The 14,608-nt window shown below is 44.0% G+C and overlaps 1 protein-coding gene across 6 annotated transcripts in view; it reads left to right on the top strand.

The window, feature by feature from the left end:
- Positions 1 to 14,219, top strand: part of nfia (nuclear factor I/A) — a 181,432-nt gene extending 167,213 nt beyond the window's left edge. For all 6 annotated transcript variants that reach the window (XM_064934776.1, XM_064934775.1, XM_064934778.1 and 3 more), the window contains one exon: positions 9,648 to 14,219. In XM_064934776.1, coding sequence (XP_064790848.1) covers positions 9,648 to 9,662 — 15 coding nt within the window. In that variant the 3' untranslated portion in view covers positions 9,663 to 14,219. The remainder of the gene's footprint in view (positions 1 to 9,647) is intronic.
- The last annotated feature ends 389 nt before the right edge of the window (positions 14,220 to 14,608 follow it).

The following is a 14,608-nucleotide window of genomic DNA, read 5'->3' as shown; positions in this document are numbered from 1 at the left end:
GTATGTGTTTGCCAAGCCTAGCCCTTTTGTCTTTGCCGTGTGTGTTTGTGTGTGTGTGTGTGTGTGTGTGTGTGTGTGTGTGTGTGTGTGTGTGTGTGTGTTTGTGTGTGTGTGTGTGTGTGTGTGTGTGTGCGTGTGTGCGTGCGTGTGCGTGCGTGTGTGTGTGTGTGGGGGGGGGGGGGCAGTAAATTGAAGCAGCGGAGACAGTAGCCCTGGCTGCCCAGTCCTTTAGTTCCCTCTATATAAAGGGCAAGCAGAACAGAACAGACAGATAAGACCTTTAATAGGCTCTTGTACTTCGTGTCAATTTGCTCCCAGTGAAGAGTCTACTGTGATGGCCCACAAACACCAGCCAGCATCATTGTGGTGGCACACACACTCACACACACACACACACACACACACACACACACACACACACACACACACACACACACACACACACACACACACACACACACACACACACACACACACACACACACAGACAGTCGCCTCACAGCCACTTCTCTCTGAATATAGGACATTAGTACACGTTTGGGAGGGACAAATTAAAAGGTGCAATCTGTAGCTTTCTGTTTTCCGGTCTTAATAAGGGCTGCCCCTATACTTAAACTGAGGGGATAAAATGTGTATGAAAGTTACAGGTTTGCGTCCTATAAATTGTTTATTTTAGGGCTACCATAAACATAATCAGCGTGTCATGTGTAAAGTCATGTTAGGAGTCACTATGTAAATATTTAGAGATTTTTATTGGGGGGGGGGGGGTCATGACCTGGTTGATCCAGCAGGGGGAGATGCTCTGATCTGTCTACTCTCCCACAGTAATTCTGATGCATATTCTTATAAGCAGACCTTGTCTAAGACAGCCACCTGTCACTCATCAATGCAACTGTAGGGGCATTAATATTACAGCATCCACAGACCAGGAATAGCTAACGCTGCTAATAATGCTAATGACGAAGCATTACAATACTAGTCATTTCACTGATAGTCAGCTAGTTTGAGGTGTTGGTTCTAGTGTGCACTGAAAGAGACCCGCAGGATACTCTGGTCGTGTATCATAGGTCAAAAGTAGTGGCCTTTAAAGGTAACAGGGTGCCATTTGGAACGCAGGCATAGTGTAAGGTGTAGTGTGTTGCAGTGTTGCTGATAGGTGTGCATGTAAATAAGTCCGTGGGGTGAGTGTCTGCTCATCCCTCAGGGAGCTGTAAATTATGGAGGGAGAGGAAAGGACAGAGACGGGAGGGGCGACAGAGGGGAGATGAATGGGTAGAGGGAGATGTGGAGGCTGGGGGGGGGGGGCAGAGAAGGGATGAGATGGAGAGAGGGGAAGACGGAGGTGGAACGAGTGAGATGGAAACAGTGGTGGAGAGAATGGCGGGCCTAGCAGAGAGGAGGCTGGTGGCGGAGAGGGTCGAGGTGGAATAATAGAGGGGTAGAGGGAAGGGACGTGGGGCGCGAGGGAGAGGTGGTTTCATAAGCGCACCACTCTGGGTGCTGGGAGCTGGTTTGCATTACATGAGGCTGAACTCCTCCGAGATGACACTCATCTGCAGGCACTTTACCCAGCGGCCTGAGTCAGCACTTCTCCACGTGATGAGATTACTGGTTCCATTGAAAGGGAGTTTAAAGGAACAGGCTAAGATCCCACACCACACTCTTTCCCCGAGTGTGTGTCCTTTCTCCCAACTACCCGTCTCTTCTGCTTCTCTCTCGCTCCACACTGCGCCACGCTTGACTCCATGACTCAAGTGTGAAGTGTCTGTGTGTGTGTCTGTCAGCCTGCGCGTGTGTGCGCGCCAACCCATCCATATGAAACTAGCTTCACCTTGAAAGCGCTCAGATAGGACACCCAGACGGATGAGCGCAGAGCGGCTGTCTGTTACCTGCTGCTAGCGTCGTACTGTGCACACACACACACACACACACACACACACACACACACACACACACACACACACACACACACACACACACACACACACAGACAGCCCCAGAGCAAACAGCTGCAGAGCTAGAGTGTGAGGGTTGGAATCCCCACCTTTCTCTCTCCCTGGGCCTGTGTGTTATTTACTGTTCCAACCCTGGGACTCTAGGTCTCCCTCTCTCTTTTAAATGTTTACATTTTTCTTTCTGTCGTCCCTTCTCGCTGTCTCTCCTATTAAATAGTTGCCCTCACCACCGCCACCACTTTTACTGGTCTGGTTGTGTGATTTCTATCTATCTAGGCCCCAGATTGGAGGTAGAAGGAATGTCCTGAAGAAAGAACAGGGCACAGATTCACAAAAACCTTCTTAAGAAGAAATTTCTTCTTAACTGCCATTTTCTCTGTAGTTAACTACAGACTTAAGAAGGAAGTTAAGCAAAGTTGCTATTCCTCAAAAAGGTTCTTGGAAATGTTCTTGTGCTATTTCTTATGTTTCTCCTTAAGCAAAGCGTTAAGAAGAAGTCAGATTCTTGAAAATAAAGTTATTGCAAATGTTCTTAATTCCAAGACAGCTAAACCTTTATCTTAAACTGGGCTTCCGAGTGGCGCAGCTGTCTAAGGCACTTGCATCCCAGTGCAAGAGGTCTGGTTTGAATCCAGGCTGTATCACATCCGGCCGTGATTGGGAGTCCCATTGGGCGGCACACGATTGGCCCAGCGTCGTCCGGGTTTGGCCGGGGTAGGCCGTCATTGTAAATAAGAATTTGTTCTTAACTGACTTGCCTAGTTAAATAATAAAACAAAAAAATAAAAACTAAGGGCAGTGAGAGAAAAGGCTCATGAAAGCAATTTAACATGTTTAATTCACTCACAAAATGAATCTGAAAGTTTCAATATTGATTATTTTAAACAGAATAACATGTTTTAGAACAGTAATCTCAGAATGAAATATGCTAACGCGATTGCCATTGCTAGCTAGACAGCTAGCTGAAACGGTTTCCTAGCAACAAACATCTCAAGAAAATTTGTACGGAAAAAATGCAGAAGTTCGTAAGGAAATCATTAAAACTAAAGATATTGTTAAGGAATTGCACTTACGATTTGCACATTTTCTCAGTAGAAGCTTCTTACGTTTTTGCATAAGAAGTTTTTTCATGTGAATCTAGGCCCAGGCTGTAACCACACAAAAGAAGAGCTGTCGTTCTCCAAACACACAGGTCTGTGTCTTTACAGTTTTATGTCTCATTCAGAAAGGGAGGGAGGGAGGGAGGAGAGAGACGGAAGGGAGAAAGAGAGGGGCATGGATTCAGTGAAAGAGAGAGGGCGAAGGATGGAGGGGAAGAGAGAATGACAGAAGTATGGTCTTTGTAACAAACACCAGTTTGTGTTCCATCAGACCACCGAATAAAAACAACGTTGCTTTTATTTGCCTCCCTCACCACGGACAGCGGGCACAGAGGGGTCATTCCCTCTTTCTCTATCTCTGTGTGTGTGTGTGTGTGTGTGTGTGCGTACATGTGTGTGAGGTCACTAGTGGCACACGGGGGGGTCACAAAGGCCATTTCTCCCCCCTGTGCCCGCTCGGGCCCCACAACACATGGTATTGCTCATCCCCGACCGGGCATCTGGTGGGCATTCCTGTGGGCACTGGAACACACCACAGTGTAATGGTTAGAGTTATAGTGGAGCCCTGGGGCACCGGTTCCAGCTCCAACCACCCCAGTCTAGCCTAGCAGAGCAACACATGTCCCCAATAACATCTTCCTCTGGTTCTACTAACAAGACACACACTGGTAATCAATTGAACGTGTCCGTCTGCTACTTGTGTGTGTGTGTTTCTTGCTTTCTTTCGTCATCTCTCGCTCTCTCGCCCTCCCCTCTTTCATCCCCATCTTTTTCTCTCTTTCTAGGCTTGTAGTACTGTGCCCTGACACAGTGTCTGAGTATCTGTATTCTAAATCACAACTACCAGCACCAGTCCACTGTGTGGTAACACTACCCCACTGTCCACACACACACACCGTCTGGTCTGCAAGAGCCTGTCTCCCCAGGACAGGGGGAAGAAGGGGGGCGGGAGGGAAGTAGTGAAGGAGGGATGAGATGAAAAAGGAGTCCGGGGGGGGGTTACCAGTAGACAAGGATGGGGGGAGGGAGGGAGCTGCACTGCAGAGAGAGAAAGAGAGAGAGAGAGAGAAAGTGAGCGAGGCAGAAAGTCCTAGCGTCAGCAACTTGTATTGATTAAAAACTAACCTTCCAGTCTTCTCTGCCGCCGAGCAGCAGCGTGCGCAGGTCCGGCAGTAGAATTTCAACGAGTCACGAGCCAGCACACTCACAGGCCTGGGCGGGCAGGAAAAGAGCGGCTAGCAACGTGCAGGAGCACACACACTGACTCGCACACAACGCACAGGACAGACACCACACACATAATATACACAACGCACAAGCACACACTCAAACAATGCCTTCATTTGAAACACCAGGCCTTTCGTTTTAGCCTTGGGTCATTTCACCCCTCTAGTCCCATGACTTAGTTTGATGCTTCTTTCCACTATATGGAATACTTTATGTTCAAGATGATTTCATTCCTTGTGTTTTGAGTACATTAATAAGTGAACCAAAAAGGAGAGACGCTAGTCTGTTATTTGCTCATATTGTTTGCTTTCGTGCATTGAAACCAGCGGTGTACACAAGGTTTGTTTCCGTGTGTGTGTGTGTGTGCGTGTGCGTGTGCGTGTGCGTGTGTGTGTGTGAGCTCCCTCTGAATCAGTAGCACAGTGTCTGCGGCAGCGTCTATCTGCTCTGAACTCATGGAACAGTGATAAGGGAGAATACAGCGGGACAGGAGAGAAGGAGTGAGGAGAAAAGAGAAAGAGGGAAGAGGGAGAGAAAGAGGCCGAGTGTGGGAAGAGGGAGAGAAAGAGGCCGAGTGAGAGAAGAGGGAGAAAGAGGCCGAGTGAGGGACGAGGGAAAGAAAGAGGCCGAGTGAGAGAAGAGGGAGAAAGAGGCCGAGTGAGAGAAGAGGGAGAAAGAGGCAGAGTGAGGGAAGAGAGGCCGAGTGAGGGAAGAGAGGGAGAAAGAGGCCGAGTGAGGGAAGAGAGGGAGAAAGAGGCCGAGTGAGAGAAGAGAGGGAGAAAGAGGCCGAGTGAGGGAAGAGAGGGAGAAAGAGGCCGAGTGAGGGAAGAGAGGGAGAAAGAGGCCGAGTGAGGGAAGAGAGGGAGAAAGAGGCCGAGTGAGAGAAGAGAGGGAGAAAGAGGATAAACAATTAAACATTTCAAATGTCATATTATGTCTATATACAGTTTTGTGAGGATGTGCAAATAGTTCAAGTACAAAAGTGAAAATAAATAAATATAGGTTATATTTGCAATGGTGTTTTGTTCTTCACAGGTTACCATTTTCTTGTGGCAACAGGTCACAAATCTTGCTGATGTGGTGGCACACTAGAATTTCACCTAATAGATGTGGGAGTTGATCAAATTGGATTTGTTTTCGTGTTCTTTGTGGGTCTGTGTAATCAAATGTAAATATGTGTCTCTAATATGGTCATACATTTGGCAGGAGTTTAGGAAGTGCAGCTCCATTTCCACCTCATTTTGTGGCCAGTGTGTGTAACGGATGTGAAACGGCTAGCTTAGTTAGCGGTGACGTCAATCAGTGACGTCACTTGCTCTGAGACCTTGAAGTAGTAGTTCCCCTTGCTCTGCAAGGGCCGCGGCTTTTGTGAAGCGATGGGTAACGATGCTTTGTGGGTGTCAGTTGTTGATGTGTGCAGAGGGACCCTGGTTTGCGCCCGGGTATGGGCGAGGGGACGGTCTAAAGTTATACTGTTACATTGATGCTGTTGACCCGGATGACTGGTTGCTGCAGAAAAGGAGGAAGGTCAAAAGGGGGGTGAGTGTAACGGATGTGAAATGGCTAGCTTAGTTAGAGGTGGTACGCGCTAAATAGTGTTTCAATCAGTGACGTCACTTGCTCTGAGACCTTGAAGTAGTAGTTCCCCTTGCTCTGCAAGGGCCGCGGCTTTTGTGGAGCGATGGGTAACGATGCTTCGAGGGTGACTGTTGTTGATGTGTGCAGAGGGTCCCTGGTTCGCGCCCGGGTATGGGCGAGGAGACGGTTTAAAATTATACTGTTACATGTGCACATATTCTGTCTTCTCTTGAGAGTCAGGTCTGCCTTCGGCTACCTTTCTCAATAGCAAGGCTCTGCTCACTGAGTCTGTACATAGTCCTTAATTTTGGGTCAGTCACAGTGGTCAGGTTTTCTGCCACTGTGTACTCTCTGTTTAGGGCCAAATAGCATTCTAGTTTGCTCTGTTTTTTTGTTAATTTTTTCCAATGTGTCAAGTAATTATCTTTTTGTTTTCTCATGATTTGGTTGGGTCTAATTGTGTTGCTGTCCTGGGGCTCTGTGGGGTCTGTTTGTGTTTGTGAACAGATCCCCAGGACCAGCTTGCTTAGGCGGCTCTTCTCCAGGTTAATTTCTATGTAGGTAATGGCTTTGTTATGGAAGGTTTGGGAATCGTTTCCTTTTGGGTGGTTGTAGAATTTAACGGCTCTTTATTTGGATTTTGATAATGAACGGATATCGGCCTAATTCTGCTCTGCGTGCATTATTTGGTGTTTTACGTTGTACACAGAGGATATTTTTGCAGAATTCTGCATGCAGAGACTCAATTTGGTGCTTGTCCCATTTTGTGAATACTTGGTTGGTGAGCGGACCCCAGACCTCACAACCATAAAGGTCAATGGGTTTTTTCTGTTCCTTTTGATGTGGTAGAAGGCCCTTCTTGCCTTGTCTCTCAGAACATTCACAGCTTTGTGGAAGTTACCTGTGGTGCTGATGTTTAGGCCGAGGTGTGTATAGTTTTTTTGTGTGCTCTAGGGCAATGGTGTCTAGATGATGGAATTTGTATTTGTGAACCTTTTTTGGAACACCTATTATTTTTGTATTACTAAGATTTACTGTCAGGGCCCAGGTCTGACAGAATATGTGCAGAAGATCTAGGTGCTGCTGTATGCCCTCCTTGGTTGGGGACAGAAGCACCAGATCATCAGCAAACAGTAGACATTTGACTTCAGTTTCTAGTAGGGTGAGACCGGGTGCTGCAGACTGTTCTAGTGCCCTCACCAATTCATTGATATATATATAAAATTGGCACGCACAAAAATAATCCCCGGGAGGGTGAGACAGGGATGCAGCTTAAGCCCCACCCTCTTCAATATATATATATATAGGCCGAATATATACAGTGCCTTGCGAAAGTATTCGGCCCCCTTGAACTTTGCAACCTTTTGCCACATTTCAGGCTTCAAACATAAAGATATAAAACTGTATTTTTTTGTGAAGAATCAACAACAAGTGGGACACAATCATGAAGTGGAACGACATTTATTGGATATTTCAAACTTTTTTAACAAATCAAAAAATGAAAAATTTGGCGTGCAAAATTATTCAGCCCCTTTACTTTCAGTGCAGCAAACTCTCTCCAGAAGTTCAGTGAGGATCTCTGAATGATCCAATGTTGACCTAAATGACTAATGATGATAAATACAATCCCCCTGTGTGTAATCAAGTCTCCGTATAAATGCTCCTGCACGGTGATAGTCTCAGAGGTCCGTTAAAAGCGCAGAGAGCATCATGAAGAACAAGGAACACACCAGGCAGGTCCGAGATACTGTTGTGAAGAAGTTTAAAGCCGGATTTGGATACAAAAAGATTTCCCAAGCTTTAAACATCCCAAGGAGCACTGTGCAAGCGATAATATTGAAATGGAAGGAGTATCAGACCACTGCAAATCTACCAAGACCTGGCCATCCCTCTAAACTTTCAGCTCATACAAGGAGAAGACTGATCAGAGATGCAGCCAAGAGGCCCATGATCACTCTGGATGAACTGCAGAGATCTACAGCTGAGGTGGGAGACTCTGTCCATAGGACAACAATCAGTCGTATATTGCACAAATCTGTTCTTTATGGAAGAGTGGCAAGAAGAAAGCCATTTCTTAAAGATATCCATAAAAAGTGTTGTTTAAAGTTTGCCACAAGCCACCTGGGAGACACACCAAACATGTGGAAGAAGGTGCTCTGGTCAGATGAAACCAAAATTGAACTTTTTGGCAACAATGCAAAATGTTATGTTTGCCGTAAAAACAACACAGCTCATCACCCATCCCCACTGTCAAACATGCTGGTGGCAGCATCATGGTTTGGGCCTGCTTTTCTTCAGCAGGGACAGGGAAGATGGTTAAAATTGATGGGAAGATGGATAGAGCCAAATACAGGACCATTCTGGAAGAAAACCTGATGGGGTCTGCAAAAGACCTGAGATTGGGACCGAGATTTGTCTTCCAACAAGACAATGATCCAAAACATAAAGCAAAATCTACAATGGAATGGTTCAAAAATAAACATATCCAGGTGTTAGAATGGCCAAGTCAAAGTCCAGACCTGAATCCAATCGAGAATCTGTGGAAAGAACTGAAAACTGCTGTTCATAAATGCTCTCCATCCAACCTCACTGAGCTCGAGCTGTTTTGCAAGGAGGAATGGGAAAAAATTTCAGTTTCTCGATGTGCAAAACTGATAGAGACATACCCCAAGCGACTTACAGCTGTAATCGCAGCAAAAGGTGGCGCTACAACGTATTAACTTAAGGGGGCTGAATAATTTTGCATGCCCAAATTTTCATTTTTTGATTTGTTAAAAAAGTTTTAAATATCCAATAAATGTCGTTCCACTTCATGATTGTGTCCCACTTGTTAATTCTTCACAAAAAATACAGATTTTTATCTTTATGTTTGAATCCTGAAATGTGGCAAAAGGTCACAAAGTTCAAGGGGGCCAAATACTTTCGCAAGGCACTGTATATATTGAAGAGGGTGGGGCTTAACCTGCATCCCTGTCTCACCCCCCCGGGGAAATACATAATTGTTTTTGCCAATTTTTCCCTCAACACCACTTTCCATAAATGTATATAGCAGGCCTTCATGCTAAATTGAGTTGAAAGCTTTTTTGAAATCAACAAAGCATGAGAAGTCTTTACCTCTGTTTTGGTTTGTCTGTTAGTCAATTAAGGTGTGCAGGGTGAATACGTGGTCTGGCGTACAGTAATTTGGTAAAAAGCCAATTTGACATTTGTTCAGTACATTGTTTGCACTGAGGAAATGTACGAGTCGGCTGTTAATGATATAATGCAGAGGATTTTCCTAAGGTTGCTGTTGACGCATGTCTCATGGTAGTTATTTGGGTCAAAGTCCTTTGTTCCAAATATTGAGGAAGATGCCAGAGTTGAGGATGATGTTAAAGAGTTTAAGTATAGCCAATTGGGGTCTGTATATTTCATTATTTAATTTAGGATACCATCAACCTCATAGGTATTTTTGGGTTGGAGAGTTTGTATTTTGTCCTGTAGTTCATTTGATGTAATTGGAGAATCCAGTGGGTGTTGCTATTTGATCATGTATGGCTGAATTTTATGGCTGAAATTGTTCAGAGAAGAAGGCACAATGTGACTGGCTGGCAGGAGAGTATAGGAACACCATGGCAACTAGGTACTAAGTAGAGAGAGAGAGAGCAACGACTCTTGAGAAAAAGGAACTGCGCGGGCTGACGTATCAGACTCGGACATAACAATAGGACTTACTGTCTGCTTAAATGAACTTTATCTGAAATGTATGCTCTTCTTCTCTCCCTCTGTCCTTCTCGCTGTTTTGCAGTGGTACCTGGGATAAGGACTCCAGACCCCCTCGCCGCCCGCTGGACAGATCGCTGGACCCCTACTTTCTCCCCTGAGTGCGACCCGACCTGAACCGACCAACACCCCGCAAACGTGCCCACGTCTGACAGAGAGAAGCCCAACACCCTGCCCCCCCCAAATCTGTCACTGTCTCCTCATCCCCAGCGCCTAAGAGACTAGAGCATCAGCATGGCTACAACAACACCCCCCCCCCAGAAAACAAGAGGAGAGCTACTCACTGCTAGATACACTATATATCTATATAGCCCATATATATCCCCCATTCATGGTTGGTTTATATGCCTATATTCATATATAGTACCAGTCACCTCAACTGTTTATTGGAAGAGAGCTAGCAGCCTATATATCCTGGGAAAGTGCACGTCGTCTTGTTCCTTTTCTTTCTTCTCGTCCACCCCACTTTGCCACGGAGGGGGCATAATCATGTGACTAAATCAAAGAGCTTCCCTATACCTTTCGTCGTCGTAGCCGAACTTTGAAGAGGGTCCGGCGGGCGAGAAAGGGACAGAGAGCTATGCGTCCCGTGTACGTGTATGTGCCGAAACGAGGGGAAGATCAAAGCTCTTGTTTCCTCTCCATCTTTGCCCCCTTTCCCCCTCTCTCTGGTTGTTTCCGGACTCTGTTGAGTTTGTTGGGGGTTATTGCCCCTGGTTGGGTGGCTCGCGGATGTGGAGGTTTTAGCTGGGTCGGATACCAACCAGTTAATACCCCCCCCCCCCCCCACCACCACCACCACCACCGCCCCGCCATCTATCCACACCCCACCCTATCTCACACTCAACCCTGAGGAGGGACTCTCCCCCCACAGCCATACCAAGAGGCTGAAGGCCTTCACCCGGCCACATGGCTTTTCCAGGGACATCTAGCAGTGCAAATGGAACCCCATGCAGAGGAGAGCAACCTACCAACCATCACACCGTGAACTCATAGGGCAGGGGAACGACGGAGGGGATGGGGTATTGATGTTTAATATCGGTCAATCGGGTGACATATTGAAGCTGGTAAATAGGCTGCAACGAGAAGAGAAGTATTTCAACGAGAGGCTTGTGAGAAAATAACTTCTGTCTGGGAGGCTTGTTCATGTTTCATTTTTTGTATAAAGGTAATTTCAGTTCTTTCCGATCAACCCACAAACTAACGGTCTGTACGATGCTATACAATGCAAAGGGCAGGTAGAAGGTCTGTAATTCTACTAACTGACTAGACAGGAGACATCCGTGACTTACGTGAACAGTGGAATATTGAATTGAGGAAAGTGCAATTTCGTTGGATAGCGGTTGGATAGTTAAATGTCTTTGTAAGATAGGTCGTTGAAACAATTGGTGAAAAGTATATATATTTTTCTTCCTAGTCCTTTCACACCTCCGGGACTCTAAAATATCGGGGTACAAAAAAAAACGTCAATTAGAACGATAGCCTTGTGAGAAAATAAGGGGAGCTGTATTTTTTGTTTGTTCATCTTGTAAATTTGTTTGTATTGTAGAACAAAAAATCCCTTTAAGAAATATAATTTTAAAGCATCTCTTGCAGCTTTTGACTGCGATTCATTTTTTATTTTTTTTATGCAAAATGATTAACTTATTTTAAGAAAGCACATGATTTTAAATAAAGAATTAGCGGCTTAAATTCTCATGAGGCAAAATCCGGAACAACTTTGTTGTAAAAATTATATTATATGGGCGTCCAAGTTCTGGTTTGATTGGCTAGACCTTCTCTAAGCCTTGTCCAATCGGAAGCACTTATTCCTGCAGTTGGCTTATGGGCTGGGGGTGGAAGTTCAGTGAGAAAGAGAAAAAGCAGAGGGACCCTCTGTGAGCATTTGTGTTGCGAACACATTGATATCTACATGAAGGCAAGATCGCAACCAGACGGCGAAGCTTTTCAGTTGCTTCGCATGCAAATTACCATTTTATTAAAGTTTTGTTTTTGTTTTTGTTTCCTATACTATACATACTATATATATACACTCTTATGACCGACTCATCCACTGTCGATCAAAAACGTATTAAAACTATTTAAAAAATCAACAAAAAAAATCTGCATGTTCTAGTGTTAGTGACAAATTTTTACATAGATTATGTAGAGTTAGTGAATAAAGACACTATTGTAATCCCAACATCAGGCACTTGCCAATAGTCTATATTTGTTTGGCCCCTCGAGGCTTTTTTTTTTACTGCTGTCCTTCACAATCAACCAGCTGAACGTCTTTAAGACTCTTATTCGCTTCTCATCATTTCGGAGTCGTTTTTCCTATTTCGTTCCCTCTTGAACTGATCAGTTCTCGTTTCTTCTTAAAGTATATATATTTTGTTTGTATGTTCTCAAATTGCACGAAACAATTGTTCCTCATCAATGTGCCTTGAGCGATGGTCTAGTCCCGAGTTGTTGCACAATGTTCCAATGTGGAGAGTTACATTTTTTCCCCCCCTTTGGATTTATTAGTTTCATCCCCCACCTCCCATTGTGTAGGAGTGATCACAGTTGTAATACTGATAAGGAACATGAAATATAATGAAATTGCTGGTTATAATATGCAGTATTACATCTGCTATTGGAAGACCTCTCAGGCCCGTATACAACAGTGCTTTTTCTCTCTATGATGCAACATCGAAGTGCTGTGTGAGTACAGGAACTGACATACTATCTCTGTCTTGTACTGCTGTTAAACGAGGCCAGAGTCAATCACCCTGATAGGGCCCCATTTTTAGTAGTTCAGTGAGTAGGAATAGAGCTCTTAGCTTTGTATCTTGTAGATAGTTTAGTTAACCCCTGAGCCGCCCCCTACTTGAAACCCATTTGTTTGAGAATGTTGAGAATACTAGTCTATTGATATTTATGGATGTTGCAGACATTTCTAAATGGAAACGACCTTTTGTTTTGGAGTCTTCCTGTTTTTTTGTTTTCCGTCTTTTTTTCTCCCAGAAGTGAATAATGAGAAAGATATATGCAATACCTGCTTGCACTCATGTAGACATACACTAGTCATTGTATTTAGTCGTTTTTTTGGGGTGATCTTTTTAATTTTATTTTTTATAAAGTTAGCCTGCACTTGACTGGCTGCATGGTTGGGGGTCGGTCCATTTGGCAGACTCACTCATGGAGAACAAAGGTTTCGGAAAGCCTAGTCAGCCTCGCTCGGGTACTTGACTTTATTTGTATTCGACACGTACAAGATGACCGCAAAATATAGTAGGGTTCTCCTTTTTGTATATTCTTGGTCACAAGCAAGCCTTTCAACAAGTCAAACTTCCTCTCCATCACAAAATCCACATTTTCGACAGACTAAGAAATATGACGTCCAACAAGAACAAAACTCCCACTTTCTATACCCTTTACTTCAAACGGACTTCCAAATTGCATATATATGAATTGTTTATCTGTCTATTACATATATCATTTTTAAATAACGACGGTTTGAGTATTGGGAAGCCTTTCCCAAGGTGTCCAACGTGATGGTTTAGTAGTAACACTTGCGTGGGTTGTGTGTTTCATTTAGTAGGACCGTTTTTGTTTTGTCTTTGTTCTTGCCTACCCTTTAGCGATGAGTTGGGCATTACTTTCTTAATTATCTGCACTAAAATATGAAATAAATGACAATAGTGAGAATTATTGAAAAACTGCTTCCAGGGCTTTAAAAGAGCGAAGGGAAGAAAAAAAAACAATTGCACGGACATTTTTGTCACAAAACCTTGTTGTGGACAGCCTAGCATCTAATCAGCAAGATTTGGCTGTGTGTAAAATACGACAAAATTGCACCCTTTTTAAAGAAAGAAAGAAAAAAAGAAAGACTAAAAGCAATAGTTTGGGCAGTCTGTTTTTGTTCTTGTGTTGTGTGTGTCGTTTAGTTATGGGTACAGAAGTGGAGGAAAGATGTGGTGATGATGAGAAAGAGAGAGAGAGAAAAAAGCTATAGAGCAAGCAAGGGCCGAAAGGCCTGACTGGGAGACGTGTTGTTTGTATGTTGTATAGTTTTATTAATTACACTGATTTTAAAGCTGCCCTATTTTATAATGCAGGACTTTTGTAACATTAATTAAATGAGGAAAAAACTAGTGTTGTGAATTATCTGATTGTTTGTATTAAGGCCACATTAATAGAACTGGTTTTGTTTGTTCCATGGGAACTGGATTTAAGTTGAAAACTTTCCTGTTTCCTGTTTCCTTATCTTTTTCTTTTTTTTCTTTCCTTTTTGTATGTATTTAAGGACTTGTTCTTCTTTTGATGGTATAGCGTATTCCTATACTTAAAAAGTATAGGGTATTGAGGTGAAAAGCCCATTGTAAATGGATGTTACAGTATGCTATATGTTGAAGGTTATTTGTTGCATCAGTGTTGATGAAGCTAAATCTAGGTAATTCTGAGGAAATTGGTAAGAAGAGTGTTTTTGTTTTTTTAATGCATTTAAAAATTAGTTTAGGCAGAAGACAATGACATAGACAGCCAAAGGATGCCCCTATTATAAATGCATCTCGGCATCTTTTTTTTTTGTGTTCACCATTCCATGCAGGAAAATAAACAGCTTGATATGCAACATGGTTCTTTTTCACATATTTCTTTCCCTGTCCCACTCTCACCCACTTCCTCACCAAATGGTCCTCGGAAACCGTGGGTCCTCTCAAACCACTTCCCATTCACACGCTCACGTGCGGTTCTTCATGGCATTTTCAAAACACACACACACAGTCCACATACACACGGCTCTTGCCTAGCTAGAGGTGAGTTGTTCATGTATTGTCCAACTTTTGTAAAACTTTTCATCAAGGCTATGAACAGCCTATAGACTGGCGCTGTGTGGGAAGGTGTTTGGCATAACCTGTACATCACTTATCTGCAGTCAACCCTCTGCGCCCTGTAAAACATACTGGGGACCTCGAAAAGGTTATGACACTGAGGTGCCTGATGCTTAACCAAATCATCAAA

This window comes from Oncorhynchus masou, chromosome 24 (assembly GCF_036934945.1).
Source record: "Oncorhynchus masou masou isolate Uvic2021 chromosome 24, UVic_Omas_1.1, whole genome shotgun sequence".
Taxonomy (NCBI): domain Eukaryota; kingdom Metazoa; phylum Chordata; class Actinopteri; order Salmoniformes; family Salmonidae; genus Oncorhynchus; species Oncorhynchus masou.
The sequence above is the reverse complement of the archived record's forward strand: the minus strand, read 5'-3'. Positions and strand labels throughout refer to the sequence as shown.